The following is a 20,477-nucleotide window of genomic DNA, read 5'->3' as shown; positions in this document are numbered from 1 at the left end:
TTTGCCAGTGCAATATCACTGTCTTCCTTTTAAACAAAAACCAAAAAAAAAGGCAATGGCTGTTGAAAATAGCAATTCCAGTCCTAATAACCACTGAGAAGCATTCTTGCTCAATTTTATCCTACTTTTTCTACAGCAAGTTACAGTGGATCAGATATTTGATTTGGGAGAAATGAAGTAACAGCTGCGCAAACTGAGCTTGAGCACTCCTGAATTTTGAGTGTTCAAATCTGGAAGGCAGGTGCTCGGTCGGGGGGCGGGGGGGCTGTGGGCTCCGCAGAGAGCACGGCAGCATTTATGCAGCAGCGTGTCTGGCGCTGCGTGGAGCCAAATGCTGGTCTGAGTGACACAGGTAAGGGGCTGGGGGGTTGGAGAAGGGGTAGGCGTTCAGGGGGGGCAGTCAAGGAAGGGCAGGGAAGGTAGATGGGTCAGGGGTTCAGGCGGGGGGCAGTCAGGGGATAGGCAGCGGTTGGATAGGCATGGGAGTCCCAGGGGTTTGTCAGGGGACAGGTGGGGGGAAGTTGGGGGGGGTTTCAGAAGGGGGAGTTGGGGACAAGGAGAAGGGAGGCTTAGTTAGGGGCAGGGGTCCTGGGAGGGGGCAATCAGGGGACAAGGACCAGCGGTACTTAGATAGGGGGTGGGGTCCTGGGGGGAAGTTAGGGGCAGGCGTCCTGGGAGGGGGCAATCAGGGGACAAGGACCAGCGGTGCTTAGATAGGGGCAGGGGTCCCAGGAGGGGGTAATCAGGGGACAGGGAGCAGGGGGGTTGGGGTTTCTGTGGGGGGCAGTCGGAGGGAGTGGATGATGGCAGGGCTGGGTTTTCCCTCCCCGTGGAGTGTCCTGTGTTGTGAATGTTAAAATATGGTATCCTACCACTCTCCACTCACAACATGCTGCCACATGAGGTCCCCCTCCTTCCTCTCCAGTTGGTGGTGGCCAAGGGAATGCTGGGAAATGTAGTTCTTTCCCTGCTCCAGGGCTAGCTCTATAGGCAGGGAGCTAACCAAGGAACTACAGCTCCCAAAGCCCCCTGTTGGTTCTGCCGCCCCTGCAAATGGACTGCCCCAAGCAAGTGCTTGCTTTGCTGGTGCCTAGAGCGGCCCCTGGCCGGGAGTATCCATTTTCTTCAACTGTACTGCCAGAGTGTTATATGCTCATCAGCAATGCAAACATTTCTAATATCGTTCCTGTAACAATGTTCTCCCTATAGTCTAAAACAGAGGTTCTCCATTTATGATCCAAGGTCATCTCTGAGCATTGTGTGAATGTGTTTTTACTGCGGCTATGGAGCTATTCATTAACTTTCACCACTAAAATGGTGCAAAAAGCCAGTGAAATGTAGCCATTAAAAGTCTCTAACATACAAACTCAGTGATGATACAGGTAGCTTCCTCTCAGCACAGGTATTGTCCAAAAAAGATCTAAAGGAGAATTTTTAGCAGCTGTCGTTACAATAGTGAAAGGATAATTATGCCTACTGCTTTTGTTTATGGCTATATTTACCTTATTTTCATATCAAAGAGCGATAATTTGTGTTTTTATAGGTTCTACACTGCACTCCTTCCTATGGTTTAGAGGCTTGAATGTAGAGTATATAATCCAAATAATATTCTATCCAATATTCTATCCAACAAGATAAGTATATTGGAAAAATTTTGAGTTTCTATATCCATTTCTCTCATATATTTTGCAAACTTGAATTTTGAAAAAAAAATCTGAAGATCAATATTTTTCCCTGTGAAAATCTAATAAAGACAGAATGATGTAAGGATAGAGCTTTGGGTTTCATGAACTTCAATCTTTTTAGATTCGTATAATTAGTCTGAGTTCACCCAAAAATCTTTTTTATCCGAAGAGGGAGTGAATATTTTTTAAACTTGTTTTTCTACCTAAAGGAAAGCAAGTGGCCAGGTCCATGACTGGAGCGTCTATGCATACCACAAAACAAATAAATACATAATATCGGATGACAATGGAAGCTTTGCCATTGACTTCAATAGAGCTAAGATTTCACCCACTGTACTGATACTCCAGGGTGTTTTTTCCTCTTCCCTCTACTTTCTACACAGCGTATCCCTGTTTGTTACCCTCTCTGCACCATTTCCCCATTACTGTCTAACTGGACTTTCTATTCTTTCTCTCTCTCACACACACACTGTCTAAGCAGAACACTAGTCCAGTAATGTTTGGGTGTGAATTCAACTGTTGAACCCAGGACATTTAGGTGGGTGTAACAAGTGTGTGCATCACTAACTGCTGGGGCTGTAAAAAGAGATTAAAGAACTGCATGGTGAGGACAAAAAACAAACAAACAAACAAAAAAACCATCCCAGAACTGTGACGAGCGAGTGTAAAAGAGATGTTCACGCTTTGGAGACATAACCAGAGTTCTTTTCTGCACCACTGTTTTATTTTGGCAGCCGTACTGCAGCACTAACAGAATCTTATCCATTAGTAACACCTCCCGCCATTTCCAATTCTGAATATGACTGCTCCCCATTGGACAGTTTTGAATTTTATCCAATATATCTGCATATCAGCCAAACCCCTCTCCCCCATTAGAACTGCTGAATGGTCTTCACAACATTCACCCCAATTAACTCCTCTCAAGTGGGCACAGTTCAGAGTTGGTGCAGGACTTAAACGTTCCCATGTGAGGAAAATTCTGCTTGGTAGAGACTGTGTGAATCTACAAGTACTACATGAATGTTGAATCAAAAACAGGATTGATTTTGCGCGCACACAAAAAAATACTCATTTTCTATAACTATCTTCCCTAAGATGTTCTAGACACTTAGAAGTAAGAAACACCTTACATGAAAACAGGAGTGTCTTCCATTCACCAGAAGCTGACTGACTGACTGACATTTCTATTGTATCCATCTTTCAACAGAATTAGATATTCAAATATAAAATCATTCAGGGATATCATGTGGATTTGTGACACTCCCTGGAGGACCTGAGATTCATAAACCAATAAACAGATTACATAGATATGTAGTCTTATCATTTGTGACAGAGATAATCTTGATCCTATATTCCTGTTATGTAACTGTTTCAGAACACAATGTACACAGCAGAAGAGGCATGTCACAGCCAAGAGCAAACATATGGCAGGCCTGATATTAAATTTTTGGACTTTTACATCCGAAGATTGCAGAGTGCTCAGAAAGCATTAATTAAAAAAGCCTGAACAAACCCACGGGAGATAGGAAAGCAGCACTGACTTTGGGTTATTGTTTTGTTTTTGCTTTATTGATTTTTCATTAAAAACACAAAAAAAATTTAAAAAATGCAAAAATTTAGCAAGAGGCTAAATTTAGTACAATGATCATTGTAACAAGCATCAGGCCAAAGACAAACAAATATACAAGTCTCTTGCTTTGTGTATATAGCATCTTCTCTTTAAAACTTTGACAAAGGAAAGAGCCCATAGATATACCAATGCAATCTGAAAAATGCTGATTTAGTAATGACATCCTGCCTGAGTCTTCTTATATCATAACCACATTAATGCATATGTATAACACCAACCTGTCTTTTCCCCCATTTGATTGCTGATAGTGTTATTTTCTCCATCAAAGCTGCGTTTGACAATTTTTACATTACCTCTGCAATTTTGAACAAAATACTAAACAGGTTTTTTTGCTAAACACCAGAGTTTCCACAAATAAAGCAGGGTTAGCTACCCCTAGTCAGTGCTGGAGACAATGCCAATCATCAGCTAAACTGTCCCATATAATTTTTTTTCTTGACACAAATTCTAAAAATACCATCGGGGCCTGTGCACAGGTCTTTCAACAGTTCTGAATACAAAGATATGACCCTCTCCAAGCATCTGTAAATTAAATGAGTCTTTCTGCAAACAGCAGGAAAAGGGCACCAACCTGTCTTCTAGTATCAAGAGATGAAGTACTCAGGACACAGAAATGTAACACACCTCCGCTTTATTCAGAGAGTAGTATTAATGAATTATGCACTGATGGAGAACCCAAGGCACAGATTTGAGTGACCTGCACAAGGTCACACTCCAAAACTCTGGCAGCGATAGCACCCAGGAGTCCTTGCTTGTCTTAACCCTCTGTTTTAACTGCTAGTACACCTCTACCTCCATATAACGTGACCCGATATAACACGAATTCAGATATAACAGGGTAAAGGAGTGTAGAGGTGTATATTCTGAAATGTTTCGAATTTTTGCACCCCGGTTTTTGTCCATTTAGAATCTAACCTCTTGGTAACAATAGACATAACTGAACAGAAGGTACAGCACAGCAGTTTATGGGGGTTTTGCCGGGTTTGAGATGTGACAGTTTTGGATGACATTTGTGGAGATATCTAATGGTGGATGAACATTTAGGTTTCTGCAGCGACTATGGGCAAGGTTTGGTCCTAACGGCCAGTCTGGGACTAAAGTTACCTATTTGCTGAGGCAGATTAAGGTTTCTTGGGGCCCTGGACCAGAGCTAGTGGGGAGCCCCTCCCCGCCTCTTCTGCCTGCGGCTCACTCCTGTTCTCCTCCTTCTGCCTGCAGCCCCACCCCTTTCTGCCCCTTCCCTGGGGGCAGGACCCATCCCTGTTCCACCCAGGGTCCTCCCGATTCCACCTCCCCAACCCCTTTCTGCCCCAACCTCATTGCAGCCCCAAGACCAGAGAAGCTCTGTCCCTGCACCAGGGGGTCCACCGCAGGGGTCCAGATGCTGGGGCTTCCCCTACAGCCTCCTACATTTCTGGGCACTGACGCTTCTCCTGCCTTGCCCGCCCAGCACTTCTTCCAGAGAGCACGGTCGGGCACAGGGGCTTCCCCTGCCGCCCCATGGCTTCTGCCAGGGAGGGGTGGGGGACACTGGGGCTTCCCCATCCCGCGGCTTCTGCTGGGATTGCGGGCTGCTGGGATGGGGGGGAGTCTTCCCCTGCCCCACCTGCCCGGCGCTGCTGCTGCTGGGGAAGGGGGTTGGGGCATGAGGGTTTCCCCAACCTGGCACTGCTGCCACGGAGCAGGGTCAAGACATGGGGGCTTCCCTTGCCCTGCCTACGTAGGGGTTGGGGCTCTGGGTTACAGCGCCTGGCAGCAGATTTTTTCCTGGACACCACAGATGGCTGGGGCCCCTGGGCCCAGGCTCCATCAGCCCAGTGGCTAATCCGCCATTGCCTATTTGGCCTAGTTACCAAAATATGCAGCCTACCTACCTAAGGAATTTCTAGACCATCCATCTTTTCCAAGATTAAGATTTACACAGAACTGACCAGAGTGGATTCTGCTCTCCATCTCCCTTAATCTCTTGCTGGTTACACTTGCTGGAGAGTTAGCTTTGTTTGTTTCTTTTTCATGTTCAGTACTTGCAGGACAGCTTTGGTCAAAACTAGTACTGTGGTGTGCTTCGTGTTCAAAATACAGTCAACTTTGGGTTCATTCTAATCTTCTCTGACAGGCTGCTCCATATAGCCAAGGGCCATTGAGCACTGTGGCTAAAATGTTGTCCAAGAAGAATTTCCCAGGACGCTGGCAATGGAAGAAGGCATTTTTTTTGCCTCTGCTAACATTTGGTTAGTGATAAAACTCCAGACTACTTTGATAAGCAGAATGAGAGCAGTATTCTGGCTACCTCCTTAGGCGGTTTTCCTCTTTCTACCAGTGCCCCTGTGTCAGCTTCAATGGATTTAGAGTCCAGGGATTAAAAGGTTTTGACTGTACACACACATCAATGCACCAGAAGTTTAGTGGGGCATTCAATCCCCACTTGGTACAAACTATGTTCTTAGATTAATTTATATTTAGTTTAGTTCTGTAGAGTTTGGGGAATTTTAATTTTAGTATTACTTAGGTTTCTTTGTGTTGGTTTTAATTAAATGAATCAATAAAATTAGCAAATGCTATGAACTAATACATACATATATAATTAGAATGACAAGAGCCCTACAATAAAGGAATAAAGAAAAGAAAAATTAGAGAAACAGTTACTTACATCTACCTCTGTATTTGCATCACTAATATTTTATACAGGTTATATTTACCAAAAAAAAATTTTTAAAGCAGAATTTAACCCTATAACTTTACTGTACATATGCCGCAAACTACTAAAAGAATTCCTTGCACAGCATGAGGTTTGTCATAAACAGATAGTAGGAGTTAATAGAACAGACGTACTTTATATCTCTTTTGACTGTAAAGGGTTAACAAGTTCAGTAAGCCTGGCTGTCATCTGACCAGAGGACCAATCAGGGGACAGGATACTTTCAAATCATGAGGGCGGAAAGTTTTTGTGTGTGCTGTTAGTTTTTGGTTGTTGTTCTCTCTGGGTTCTGAGAGTGACCAGATGTGCAACCAGGTTTCTCTCCAATCTCTCCGATACAGGCTCTTATAAGTTTAAAATAGTAAATACTAGGTAGATAAGCCGAGTTAGGCTTATGTTTGTTTTCTTTATTTGCAAATGTCCATTTGGCTGGAAGGAGTTCAAATTTGTATTTTGCTGAAAGGATTTTAATTTGTACTTGTATACTTAGGCTGGGAGGGTATTCCCAGTGTCTATAGCTGAAAAACCCTGTACCTAATCCATCTTAAATTTACAAAGATAATTTTTACTGTTTTTCTCTCTTTAATTAAAAGCTTTTCTTGTTTAAGAACCTGATTGTTTTTTTATTCTGGTGAGACCCCAGGGGACTGGGTCTGGATCCACCAGGGAATTGGTGGGGAGAAAAGAGGGAAGGGGGAGAGAAAGGTTAATTTCTCTCTGTGTTAGGATTACTTTCTCTCTCAGGGAGAGTCTGGGAGGAGGAGAGAGAAGGAGGGGGGGAAGGTGAATTTTCTTCTCTGTTTGATGATTCCAGGCGTTTGAATCACAATAATCTTCCAGGCTAACCCAGGGAGGGGAAGCCTGGGAGAGGCAACGGTGGGGGAAAGGGTTTACTTTCCTTGTATTAAGATCCAGAGGATTTGGGTCTTGGGGTTCCCCAGGCAAGGTTTTGGGGGGACCAGAGTGTACCAGGCACTGGAATTCCTGATTGGTGGCAGTGCTACAAGTACTAAGTGGTAATTGAGCTTAGAGGAATTCATGCTGGTACCCCATCTTTTGGACACTAAGGTTCAGGGTGGGGAATTATACCATGACAAGGTTACTCACATGAGCTAAGATAGTAGGATCAGGACCACAGTGTGTAGTCAGCCTGGGGAATTCATTGCCACAGGAGAGGCAAGCTGTCCAGTACACACTAGCTTTTAAAAGAACTGGATTATTTTATGAGCAACAAAAGTGATCTGAAGTTCTGGATGGTAGGGTACAAGTAAACAAATCCTTGATAAAATATTGGTAATTTCAACTCATGTAAACTAAGTGCTGCATGGTATGGCCCAGAAGGAATATATTTTCCTTCTACATACAGCAATGCAAAACTTGCCAGGCACATTACAGAGGAGGTGGAAAAGTGGAGAACACTTGCATCTGGACCGTTCAATATTGGCCATTGCTGAACACCAGATACTAGATGTGATAGACTCTGATCCAACGTAGGAATGTAGGAGCCGAGAATTTTCCAGTTAGCTAACTGTCAATAAATCATTATTTGAAAAGATTCACATGCAGCTAACTTTAAAACTTCCACAGTTATTAAGTTAAAATATCTATTAGTGTATTCCCTCTGGCTTGAATTTAATTGATGTGCTGAAAATGCACTTTCATTTTACATCTCCTTTGAGAAAAGTCCATTTTTATGATGTCTAAACTTGTCTGATGGCACTGGGTCCACCAGGCATTTTTCCCAACCCTATCTTGTTAGTGTGCTGCAGAATGCCTGAAGAAAAGTTCTGTAGGATGTATATATTCCTTTACTAGATATTTCTAAAACATTGATGTCTATAGGAGAACAGGAATGCAGGTCTCAGGCATCGGACATGCCTGCCTCAGAAAGAGTTCCTATCATCTCAGACGACTCAGCAGCCCTTTTAATGAGCTAAAATTACTCTCATCTTTACAAACTTTAATACAGATGACAAGCAACTGTACTATTGAATGTTAGCAAATATTCCACCTTTTGCTAGCACTGCTTCTTGTAAAAATAAAATATATTTTAAGTTTCCATGCTTCTATTTTGCAGATAAGTTCCTTCATATAAAAAGGTAGGAGAATATGTAGTACAGCACCAAACCTTTAATATTATCTACACAATCTCACAATAGCTAATGTTCAGCTTTCTTCTGAACCTGAGAACCCTGTTTTTAAAAAATGAGCCCAATGTTCAAGTAATTTTTTTTTTTTTTACAACAAAATGCCCAAAGCAGTGTAAAAATACACGTTACATAATGATGGAAAAGCAAGAACAGCTAAATCACTCTAGGAGAAGATGTGTTTAATCAAGTGAAGAACATCATCTCTGCTCATCTTGTCTTAGAAATATTCAAGTACAATTTGTAAAAATCACCATTTCATATTTACATCTCCTCCCAGGAGAATATGCAACTCATCTTTTAAGGAACAAAACAACTATGTCGGAAGGAGGAGATATGCAAAATCAGACTCAGTAACACAACCAGAAATAAAAAATAGAAAAAAATAAGAAAAGAAAAAACACCTCTTCCCATCTAAATCGATTTATTATCCAAATCAATTTTATAAGCTCAGCACTTCCAACCCAGACAGAGCACAGCCAGGAACTGACAGGCTGTGTGAAAATGCCTGGAAATCTGTTTCAACTTTGGCTTGCTTCTTAACTCCCTTATGAGAATCCCAAACCACTTATGTGACTGTCAATCAACTGTCCCAATAACTAAACCAATATCAGCATAGCCCTGCAATCTGCACACCTCCTCTTGGAAAACTCATGAGATTCTGCACAAAATAAAAACCTTTCTGATGCCCCCCCTTATATTTGATTTCCTTTTAGCCAATCTAATTAAGCCCTAACACAGACAAATAAGGATATTCTATTGAATTTAGTCAACGGATCCAGCTACACACTCACGGCATGGCACGCGACCAGACAGAATACAATAGAAAATCCTGATCCTGCAAGCTGATCTGCATGGGCAGAGCCCCACTAAAGTCCAGGGGGCTCTGTGCAGGTGCAGCAGTCTTTCCATGTGGAACAGTTTGCAGAATCAGGGGGTCAAGCTTGGGCATGGTGCTGTAGATAAGCCATTACATTGATACCACAAACCTCCTCATGACATTCTTAATCTGTACTGTAAAGGCCGTTCTACATTTTCTAATACAGTGGGTTTTTTCCCTTGTGCCTTTTAAATATGTAGAATCATGTCAGTCTTTCCAAATTCATCCAAACCTAACTTCTGAGATCTGCTTGACAGATTCATCACAGAACAAATTTCCTGCTTCAGATATTTATTTGTACTATTGTTGTTGTTAATATTTATATTATAATAGCAAACTGAGAAGCAACTCACGATTGGTTCGCCATTGCGCTACAAGCCACGGCCCCGCCCCAAAAAGCTGCTCATCAAAAATTATAAAATTGGGTACACAAATATATGTTTCACTGTTTTATTGCCATGTAGTTTGTATGACAGCTATGAGCATGGCAGTTGACAGCAATTTCCAAGGCAAACACTAAAAGAAAAACATTATAATCTACATTTAACTTATTGTCCAAAAATTCAAAAGTTAAACTGGTCGCTACACAACAGGCCTAATCTCATATATGTTCTGATACTTCACTCTTTACTGAGACAAAATTCCCACCTACCTCAATAGATGTTTACATCAATAAAGACAACAGGTTGTCCCTATGGCTTGTCTGAGAAGCTATTTTATTGCATGATGGCCATAGGTTTTACACTGCTTGCCTTGTATACGTACAGCGCTGCAGAGGAGCGTTTGGTGAAGACGCTCTACGTCATTGGCATAAAAAAAAAAAAACACCTTTGCAAGCAGCAAAAACTATGTCGACAGGAGAGCACTTTGAGCACACGAACACTTACATCACTGTAACTTATGTCACAAAGGGGAGTAGAAAATTCACACCCCGAGTGACATAAATTTTGCCGACATAAGCTGTAGTGTAGATATAGCCTAAATGATTTACCACGGAGTTACATTAGTTCAAACCTTTCCCAGTTATGTTTTTACATGTCACAGATGCCAACAAACTACCCATGAAATGTCCAATGAGTTGGTTCTCTATTAAAATTATGTGCACTTCAATTGAACCAAGTCCAGCCTGCCTTGTTTACCTGGGTAGTCCCATTAAATTCAAAGGGAATGCTCATAAGAGGAAGGCAACCAGGATTTGGTCTATTTTGTGTGAAAATGTATATTTCAAAAATAAATACTGATTTGCTACTAATTGCCACTTATCTGAAAGTATTATGGAATCTGCAGAAGCTGTAAGTGAAGGCATTTGGAAGTAACGTAAGAAATGGAAAGCTTTTATACCATCTTATACCACTAAGGTATGTTTTTACATGGTAATTAACAAGAGAGTAAAACCTGGAAAAAAAACTCCCTTGTCATTTATAGTGCTACAAAATATTGTATCCCAGGGCCAAGATTTTCAAAAATAGGAGCCTACATTTAGGATCTTAGATCCATAGTTAAGGCGGATTTTGCAAAGACATGTTTAATTTTATGCATGTGAGCATCCCATTAAAGTCAATGAGACTATTCATGTGTATAAGCAAATACTTAAATATCTCCAGGACCAGGGCCTTCTTGGTACCGACCTACTTTTCATCACTGCTGAGCATCCAGCCTCTCCCATTAAAAGCAAAGGGAGCTGTTGGGTGTGCAGCACTCTTGAAAATCAGGCAAGATCCTAAATATGGATTTAGGATTCCAACTTTAGACTCCTCGTTTGGAAAATCTTGACCTCTAATTTTAGTTGTACATAGGACCTAATCCTGAAAACACTTACACACGTAACTACCTCTGTGAGCAGTCCCACTAGCCTCAATGTATTTATATTTCAAGAAATTTGTTTTGACAAAAAACAATGATGTCTGATTTTCACACTCTAATTTGTGAGAAAGACTGACAATGTTTTGAAAGTGAAATGCTATGCACACCAGGCATTAGGGTCCAATCCTGCAGTCCTGACTTGATCAAAACTCCTAATGAAGTCGCTGGGATCATAAGTCAATAGGATCAGGCTTGTAATTTCAAATGTGTACTGTTCTCAGGACATGGTAGAGCTCAACTCTGAACCTGATCATACTATCCTAACTCAGGTAAAACTCCCCTTTACTCCAGTGAGATTCCCCCCCATTGGAAGCCAGGACTGCAGGATTGGGTCCTAATACCCAATGAAAGCGTTTATTTTTCAAAATATTGGTCAGTCACACAAGCTCCCGAGTATGTGAAAACCACACATAACTCTTTTGTCAAAACAAGTTTCTTGAAAAGCAATATAACTTAAAAGAATTATTAGCCCACAACATTACCCCTTATAGACTCCCATCAAACAGAAAATAATGTTTTATTCATTTTAAAAAATCCTGTGTTTCAGTCACTAAATGCTGGCTAGCCACCAAGTAATACAGTGATAAAGTAGGTAAACTACATGGCTTTCCCATTCAATTAACTTTCTTACATTTCTTATTCATTGTATAGCTCTTCCAGTAACAACAACAACAACAACTAAATGTTTACTCTAAAAGGCAATAATTTCATTTTACTGTTTTCTTTCAGATTTAAACACCAATCTGTAGATGCAATAACACTTAGAGCGCCCTCTTGTGACATATACTGAATGCTGTTCTCCCTGAATAGAGGTAACAATCCCTCTTCCAGAGCAGCATCCCGCTGTCAGTAACTTGAAAGAAAAAAGTATTTACAAACATAAAAAATATCTTCATTGTAATCCAGCCAATCAAATATCAGTGAAAAAAACTGGCACTTCCCTTAACCAACAAAATTGTATGTACGCATTTCTAAACTAGTAAATTGGTATCAATTTTTCATGATCAAATTTTTTAAGGTTCTTTTTTTTAAAAAAAAACAACACTATAAATATTGAAAATATGTAGTTGTTTTATATATAAAACTCCCTCTGGTTTCAACAGGAGTCACAGGCACTTCAGGCTTCAGGATTGGGCCTAGCAAAGGACAGTCTCCTGGGCAAGAAGGGGGTGTCTGGGATAGAAAGCACTGCTCAACAATTTACTGCAATCATTATATAAGTTCAGATTCAAAATCCCTCCTCAGGCAGACTTATAAACACAACCCAAGAATTTAATCAAATTCCAGTTGTAATCATCTGGATATTTCAATAGCAATGCTGTGCATTTCAAAAGCTAAATGATCCACTAATTATCATAAACTTATTAGACCAAGCTCATCAGTGACCTGATTGCAATGCAGCCAAACGAGTTAGACCACAGATTAATTTGGCCACTGGTTTATAGCCCTTGTGTTTAAGAATTTAGGTACTTGTGAAAGGTGCTCAGCCCTGGTATTTCTACTAACTTGTCCTACAGAATTTTCAGACTGGAGAGAATCTTCAGTTCTATCAGGGTCAAACAAAAATCCATTTAATTATTGAGAGTTTTTTCCCTTACCAGACTTACAAGGCATCAGACAACTCCTGATGGATAGTTTGAGAGAGAAAAGAGAGGAACTGACACCTATTTATATATATATATATTTTCAATATTTAAAATGAATGTATATAAAAGGTTACATATATGATCGTAAACCTTTCCCCTCCCCCTTTGTGTGTCACTTGTCTTCTTAGCCCCAGATCTTGCAACTGGTTCTGCAAGGGGCAGTTCCTGTCACATATGTGGAACACCCCTGACATCACAGAGCCCCATCTGGGAACAAGGCCCCTATGGATCTGATTGCAGGATTGTGGCAGTAAACTGTAAGTTCTTCAGGACAGAAACTAAAGTGAAATCCTGGCCTCACTGAAGTCAATGGCAAAACTCCCACTTCCTGCAATGGAGTCAAGATCTCTCTCCAGGTCTTCATATGTGTTTGTACAGTGCTAGCACAACAGAACCATGCTCCTGATTGGGCCTCTAAGTGTTAATGCAAGAGAAGTAATAAATAATAATGGTAATTAAAACTCTTGGTCTTTAAAGTAGGGCTTGCTCCCCTGCAAACTACTTTTGCTTTCTGTTGCAGCCTGTTGAGAAGTCCCAAGGATAAACTAGTTACAAACCTGTACTTTTTTATGTAAGCAGATTGTGTTCTAAACACAGATTTTGGACTTTTACCAATGAATTATGCAAAAGGAGAAGATAGAGGGCGAGGACAAATTTCTCCTCTCTTTATTGACATAGCTCAACTCAGTGCTCAGCTTCAACATTTGGCTTTCCCTGCGTGTCGTACAGAAATGAGCCCAAGCTGCAAATTTCAGCTCTGGAATCAAAGCTGTGGAATGTCTGGATCCAGGTCCCATCTCACATGCTTATGTCAGTGGAAGGTCCGCACATTTGGGGAACCAAAAAACTGAAACTTGTGCACTACTGTGATGAGCTGAGAGGAAGATTTTGCCCTAAGAAAGAAAAGGCCCTTTTCAAAACCTCAAATTCTGATAAAGGTAAAATGAAACATCAGTGATCTGTTCTAACACAGTGCTCTCACCCACAAAAAAAATTCTCTCGGCAAGAGGCGGAAGCGGAGTCGACGGGGGAGCAGCGGCACTCGACCCCGCGCTGTGAGGACGTGAAATACATCGACTTCAGCTACACTATTCTTGTAGCTGAAGTTGCGTATCTTAAGTCGATCCCCACCCACTCCCAGTGTAGACCAGGCCTTAATCTACGTGAAACCTCATTTACCAGGGATAAGCGTGCTTATAATGGGAAAGGGTAACAAGCAAATGAATAGATTCCCTAGTTCATTTACTTCAAGTTTCTTATAACCATAAGCAAGAGGGAAGGCAACAACACATGGCAAAAAAAAAAGGCACAGGTACACAGGGCCTGGCCCAAAGCACAAACAGGTCAGCTGAACGACCCTCATTGACTTCAGTGGGCTTTGGAGCAGGCCCTTCGTGGGCTTTTTGTTTTGTTCTGTTCCTGAAAAATGTACTGACTGAGTACATTGGTAGTATAATAGAATGACTAGCTTAGCAGTATCAGTTGTGGCTGGATGAACAATTTGTGAAGAGGCCCAGAGTCACCATCCTCTGGGAAATCCTTTTCAAACTACCCGATGGAGCAATTTGGTGCTGTCCAAAAGGGAAAATAATTGGCTCTTTGAAATTACTCTACAAGCTCCAGGATGAAAAAAAGTCAGCCCTGGCAAAGCTGATTTAGAAGAACTCAGAGCAGGGGAGGTATAATGCTACCAGAAATAAATGAGGTCACCACAAATCTTCTCATACTTTTCAACTGGGGGCTATAATTTTAACCGAGGGTTTCAGGAAGTCCACTCCAGCATATGGATCATGGAAACACAGTGGCCAATACATTTCTTTGTACTGTATATGCATTTTCACTCTTTTCATGAGATGTCGCTTGAGTTTAATCTATTTTGTAACCAAAACTGGGGGAAGGGAAAGGTTCTTGAGCTTCCTAAACAGAAAGTTTCCAGTTCATGTTAAAATCAACCATATGACTGTTTTTAACACCAAGATCTATCTACCACACTCAATCTGTGCACAAAACTCCCACTGTCAAAAGGCAGAGTCAGCATGAATTTCAACTTTATAAAAATATGGTAATTCTGTATATAAATGTTCAGTTGTTCAATCAAAATATATGACAGTAAAGGAGTCTGAGGGGATTTAATATGTGATGAGAAATCACAAACAAAAATAGCATGATTTAACCTAGAACAAAATTAGAGGGGACTAGATTGAGATATTAGAAATGTTGAAGATTATAATAAAAAATAAGCTCTTTTTATTTACCCTGCTCCGTGACAGTGAAAGGTGACTTGAAATCTATGAGGACAGATATAATAAACACAAAGCAATATTACTTCACAGGGTGTATAGTCCTGCTTGCCTTATACTGACTTCAGACAAGACTATGGGAGCAGGATTTAGTCCTCTCAAGAGCCATTCATTGTGGCCCATGCAGTATAGAACTCACTGCTAATGAAAGATGTCATGGAATCCAATAGTGCTGCTGATTTCCAAAAAGCATGAATAATATTATGACCATGACAACATGAGTCATTAAGTGAAATAGAAATAATCTAATCTCATGCTTCAGGGTATAAAACTGATTACCTGCATGAGCTAGGAAGACATTCCCAACCCGTCCATCAATGTACAATTGGCTTGGTGCATTATGGGGAGTTGCTGCATTCCTTCAGCATCAGAGGAGGCAGATTAGAGGAATCAGTGGTTTCATCTCATATGACAAATCCCATGTTCCCATTTTTGGTCAAATTTAAATTGGATGGAAAATAAAGTATTTTTAAAAGTACAATTTAAAAAACCTGCTGATCTTTTCTACTTTTTGGTACTTTAAGTCTTACTAAACTTTCATTAGCATAGACATGTGACCTAATTAGAACAAGAGATTAAGGGTGCTGCTGCCAGCCCTGCCACTGATTTCCCGTGTAACCTTGGGCACAACAACTGAACTACCCATGCCTCAGTTTGCTCATCTTTAAAATGGGATGCTAATGCTTATTTGTACCTCCTTGATTTTCTTGTGAAGTGTAATTATAATTCATTCAATGCTTTGAGATCCTCAGAGGAAAGGTTATATATACAACCGTATTATTTAATCTTTTATTTAAAATTCTGACAGTACACTGTTGCAAGAGATCCCAGCTTTCCGTAACCATACCACCACAGAACTTGACACAGAATCAGCAGCCAAGCAGAGCATTTGATATCGGCAATATGAGAGGAAGAAAAAGATAAAAATGTTTGCTAGTTATGAAGCTGACATTTTAAAACCAAGAAAAACATTCTTTGACCAACAATTTTTAGGTTCCAGTTCTGCTCCCATTCAAGGCAATGGCAAAATTCCCATTGACTTCAATGGGAGTAGAATCAACCTCCAAATTCTTCATCCGACATCAATGTTAAACCCAACAAACTGTACCACTTAAGGCAGAAACATGAAATGAACTTAGCACAGCGCAACTGAAGGCATGGAAAGAACTACTGCTCAGCTGGACTTCAGATAACATTAGAATATTTGTTAATGATACACTCTGCAACTTTTTAAATCACTTTCCTCTTCCCTGTCCCTCTTTCTGATTCATGTTACTAGATTAACACGGACATTGGCAGCACATAAATGGTCAGTGTTAGCCATCATGTTGCTGATCTAAACTTTTGTAGTCTAAAGAGAAACCTCAGTTTGGTATCAATAGGCCAAATTCTGAGATCCTTTTTTCATTTTTATTCATACAAGCTCCCACTCACTTCAATAGAAATTTGCCTCAGTAAAGACTAAGCAGGAGGTCAGAGTTTAGCCCAAAGTATCATTTGTGTTTTGTTGGGGGGATGATCTGTATCCATTTCATTATTTTAATGTGTGATATTCTTGATCGTGTTTCCTAATGCGCTGCAAGGGTAAAATAGATTCCAAAGGCATGAATATTTTACAGCGATGGAATTTTGAAAACCAACAGTCCTGTCATTATATATATATAACAGAGGAGTCTGTGGGTGTGGAACTGCCGACAATATTCAGCATGTTTGCACAGCCACAGGATTCCTACCACCCAAGTCACTGTAATTCCTAATAGCACCTTTGCAACAAAAATTAATGTTAAAGTTTTACAAAACTCTGTGAGCTTTAGACCACAGAACAACAAAAGAAAGATAAAAAGTGAGCCTATTAGGTAGAACCATTTTTAAAGACATAGAATGAATTACGTATATTGGGAAGATATAGTTTCAAAATATGTTTTTGATTATTTATTTTCAGAACCAGTTCACAAAAACTTGACGTATTTAAATGCAATTAATAAATAATAATAGTAATAATTATTATTATTATTATAATAAAGTTGGCATGGACTAAAGAAGCTATGTGGGGGGAAAAGGTACCAGATGAAGAACAGCAAATGCTCGATAGATCAGATATCTACAACTACAGGTAAATTATGTTCTCTATAGAAATTATTTTTATTGGAAATTAACAGCAAATTTTGCTATGTTAGTGGAAATGCACACTCACAAACATACACTTTATCAGTTTAATTAAAAACAGACAGTAGTGGCTGAACAATTTTACAATAAAAGTATCTTCTCTAATTTGTCAACTGCGTCTATTATCGCTGTCAGTGTGGGACACACTTTTAGCTAGATAGCTAAAGTTACCAATGACGGATGAGGAACCCTCCCGAAGAACTTCAGGCATCACGTGGAATTAACCAAATTCCTTAAATTAACAGGAAAGGAAGCTGCTAAACAAATCGGGGCTTTATTTCTCGCTGATCTTCACCTGCTGAAGATACAAATAATTGGGAGAGGGGGCTTCTTCGATATTGCACTGATGGGGGTCAGAGGGGTTTTTTTTTTTTTAAAGCAAATGTATTAGGTTTTCTTTCCTCAGCCACATATTGTGCCAAGCAGACCAGCAGCATCGCTGAACGGAGATTAAGAGCATGCCCGTGGCTAGCGGGCTGCATCCAGTCTAAAGACACCCAGCACACCATAAAGTTGCGATGAGAACCTAGCCCAGCAGCAACTAACTTTCCCCCGCTCTGGTCCTGATCTGCAAGGCAGCGTCCCCCGAAAGTACCGGGCGGGGTGTCCCTAGGTGGCCGGGCCGGGGGTGAGCTGCAGGGAGAGCTCTTACCGCTGGAGCGCCGGACGATGTTCTCCAGGAAGGTGTTCTGCGGTGCCACCAGCCCTCTCTTGCCGCCCGGCATCCTGCGCCTGCAGAGCCGGGCTCTGGAGCGGCAGGGGCGCGGCGGTGGCGGCTGGGGGCAGCCGGGGAGGTGTCTCGCGCCCAGTGCCGGTGAGTCGCTCCGGCGAGGATGGAGCAGTTCATGGTAGTAGCGCTCGGGCGGCGGGGGGAGCCCAGACTGTGGCGGTGCCGCACGCCGGACTCGGGAACCGCAGGCTCCGGGCAGATTGCGCCTGCGCGCCTGCCGGGCCGCTGCTGCTGCTGCTGCTGCCGCCGCCACCGGCTGCCAGCATGGTCCCGGGAGCTCGCCCCCTGCGAGCCTGAGCCCGCCGGGCGGGAACAGCGCGCGCTCAGCTCCCCGGGAGCTCCCCGCTGCGCTGGAGCAAGCCGGGAGCCGAGTAAGGCGCAGCCCCCCAGCCACGGAGGGCTGGCCCCAAAGGGCGGCTGCAGCTGCCCCCGGCCCGCACCCTGGACAGCGCGGGGCGGCCGCTCCTGGGTTAGCGAGCGGGGCTCGGAACCCCCCGCAGCCTGCCGAGCTCCGCCGGACCGTGACTTCCCGGGCAGCCGGGGCCGCCCCGGGCGCGCAGAGGAGTGGGGGGTGCAGCCGGCAGGACGCGGCGCCGCTCAAAGACCCCGAGTCCCAGTGGTGCAGGTTGCGGCGGGGCGGGAAGGTGCATGAGGCATAAAGCCCGGGGGAGGCAGGGCGCTCTGCCGAGGATGCTGCCTAGCTGGGGGCGGACTGGAGGCAGGCTCTGACCTGCCCACTGCCGAAAAGTTACGGGGAGCTGCTTAGGGGGAGCTCCGCGCTGCGAGAGGGCGGGGAGCGCGGCTGAATAATTCAGGAGAGTTGGGCGTTTGATGCAGATACGGGGCGGGGAGGAGTCAGCCATGCAACTAGCGCTGCCCGGAGCCGGGGCGGGTCACCGGGTGGGGGCAGGCGGGGAGATGGCGCTTTAACCCCGTTGTACTCCCCGCCCGTAACAGCAAGCTCAGAGGGGGACCAGGGCATCCTCCCTCCGCCACCTCTGCCGCGGGATAAAAGCGGAGGGACTCGCACAGCCCGTGGCTGCTGGGCTGGGGCAGGGGAAACCTCCCTGGCTGAGACGGGGCTGCGCGTGGCGTGGGTGAGCTCGCGGAGGGAGATGCAGAGCAGGCGTGTGCCCGTGGCTGGGCGAGTCCCTCTACAGCTGGGACTGAGAGGGGCCCGGGGAGAGACACCCCCCCTCCTCCCAGGGATCTCACTCCCCTCCCGGCGGGAAAAGACCCTCGGCTTCTGACCCCGTGGCAGGGCGCTTGGGGTGGGGGTCAGGGGGATGCTACAGACTGGGTTACCTGCGCCCTAGGGTGGGATATTCCCCGACGACAGGGGTGGGAAGAGCCCTTCTCTTCCCTAGACTCTTCTAGCTGAAGGTGCCCACAAACCCTCCTGGCCTAGGGGGTTATAATCCCGCCCCTCCCGGGGCACGGGGAGGTTTAAACGCCCCTCGGCTGATCAGAAACCCAGGCTCCCAGGAAGAGGGGAAATGCTGCCACCTGGCAGTTGCCCCCAGCCCAGAAGAAGTGTAGATCTCTTCCCAGCCTTGATGGGCAGTGTCTGTTTTCTCCAGTGCACAGACAGACACACCCCAGCAGCCATCCAGGCCAAGTCAATGTGTCCCAGGACAAGGGAGTCTTGCTCCAAAACCATTATAGACAGAAATACTGGCTGCTGTCTGATGACTAAACCTGGCAGGCAGCTACTCCCTGCGGTCAGCCTGCTAGCTCCTAGTATATGATGGGCTTCACTGATGTACATGGTCCTGGGGCAGGGCAGGAGCTGGCTGCAGGCTGAGGAAAGGAAAGCAGGGTTGCCAAGCCTCCAGGATTGTCCTGGAGTCTCTAGAAATTAAACATTAATCTTTAATTAGAGATAACATCATGTGATGAAACCTCCAGGAATACATCCAAACAAAACTAGCAGCCCACAAGGAAAGGAAAGCTGAGGATGAAGGACAGGACCCACCCCCTTACCCGGCCTTTCCTAGCTCATCAGCCAGGCCCTTCCTAGCACGCTTGGAGGTTGCTGCCCCTGCACCCAGTTTTTCTCATCTACATACTGTTGCCTCTTGTTAGTGAATTGTGGAGTGTGGCAAACAGCCCAATTTACATCGGTGAGGCTCTTCCTTAGTATCTAGTTTGGGCAGCACCCATACCAGGTTTGGGAGGCCTTTGCCTCCTACTCCTTGTGTGGTGCTCTGTAAGTGGCAGTTGTATAAGCCCTGTCATACCTGTTTTTAAAGGGAGACTGTCATCGTTTTTATACCGCAAATCTGATCCACCTGAAGCAGGTTTATAACTGATAGGGGAAGTTTTCCTCATAAGGCCATGGGCCTGGCCCCCTGGTGCAGCCACAATGCATGGAGCAGCAGTAAAGATGCTGCACACAAGGGTAGAATAAAACATCAGTCTTATACTGGGGTGATTCCCATCTCATGGCAATTAAAACTGGCTTTATGGTCAGGTTATGGCAGCAATATGGCACAACGCAGTTGCACCACTCCAGAGAACTTCGTCTTAAATGTCTTCTGCATTTGGGTTTTTTCAATGTACTATTGTATCAACAGGAAACAACTCCCAGCCTATCACTACTTTTTGTATAAATCACTAAAAACGGAGCTTCATGGTCAAGTAATAAACCTAATAACCACAACTTTAAGACTTGTGCTAACATTAATCTATGATGACTTACAGTTACATGAGAGCCCAGCAGCTCCCTATCA

At 43.5% G+C, this 20,477-nt stretch overlaps 1 protein-coding gene across 1 annotated transcript in view; it reads right to left on the bottom strand.

The window, feature by feature from the left end:
* The window catches only part of KCNH5 (potassium voltage-gated channel subfamily H member 5), a 240,538-nt gene extending 222,760 nt beyond the window's left edge, over window positions 1-17,778 (bottom strand). Inside the window, exon 1 of the mRNA XM_032789186.1 lies at window positions 17,668-17,778. Coding sequence (XP_032645077.1) covers window positions 17,668-17,740 — 73 coding nt within the window. The 5' untranslated portion in view covers window positions 17,741-17,778. The remainder of the gene's footprint in view (window positions 1-17,667) is intronic.
* Window positions 17,779-20,477: the final 2,699 nt, after the last annotated feature.

This window comes from Chelonoidis abingdonii, chromosome 4 (genome assembly GCF_003597395.2).
Source record: "Chelonoidis abingdonii isolate Lonesome George chromosome 4, CheloAbing_2.0, whole genome shotgun sequence".
NCBI classification, from domain to species: Eukaryota; Metazoa; Chordata; order Testudines; family Testudinidae; genus Chelonoidis; species Chelonoidis abingdonii.
Note: the sequence above shows the minus strand (reverse complement) of the source record. Positions and strands in the feature narration are given on the sequence as shown.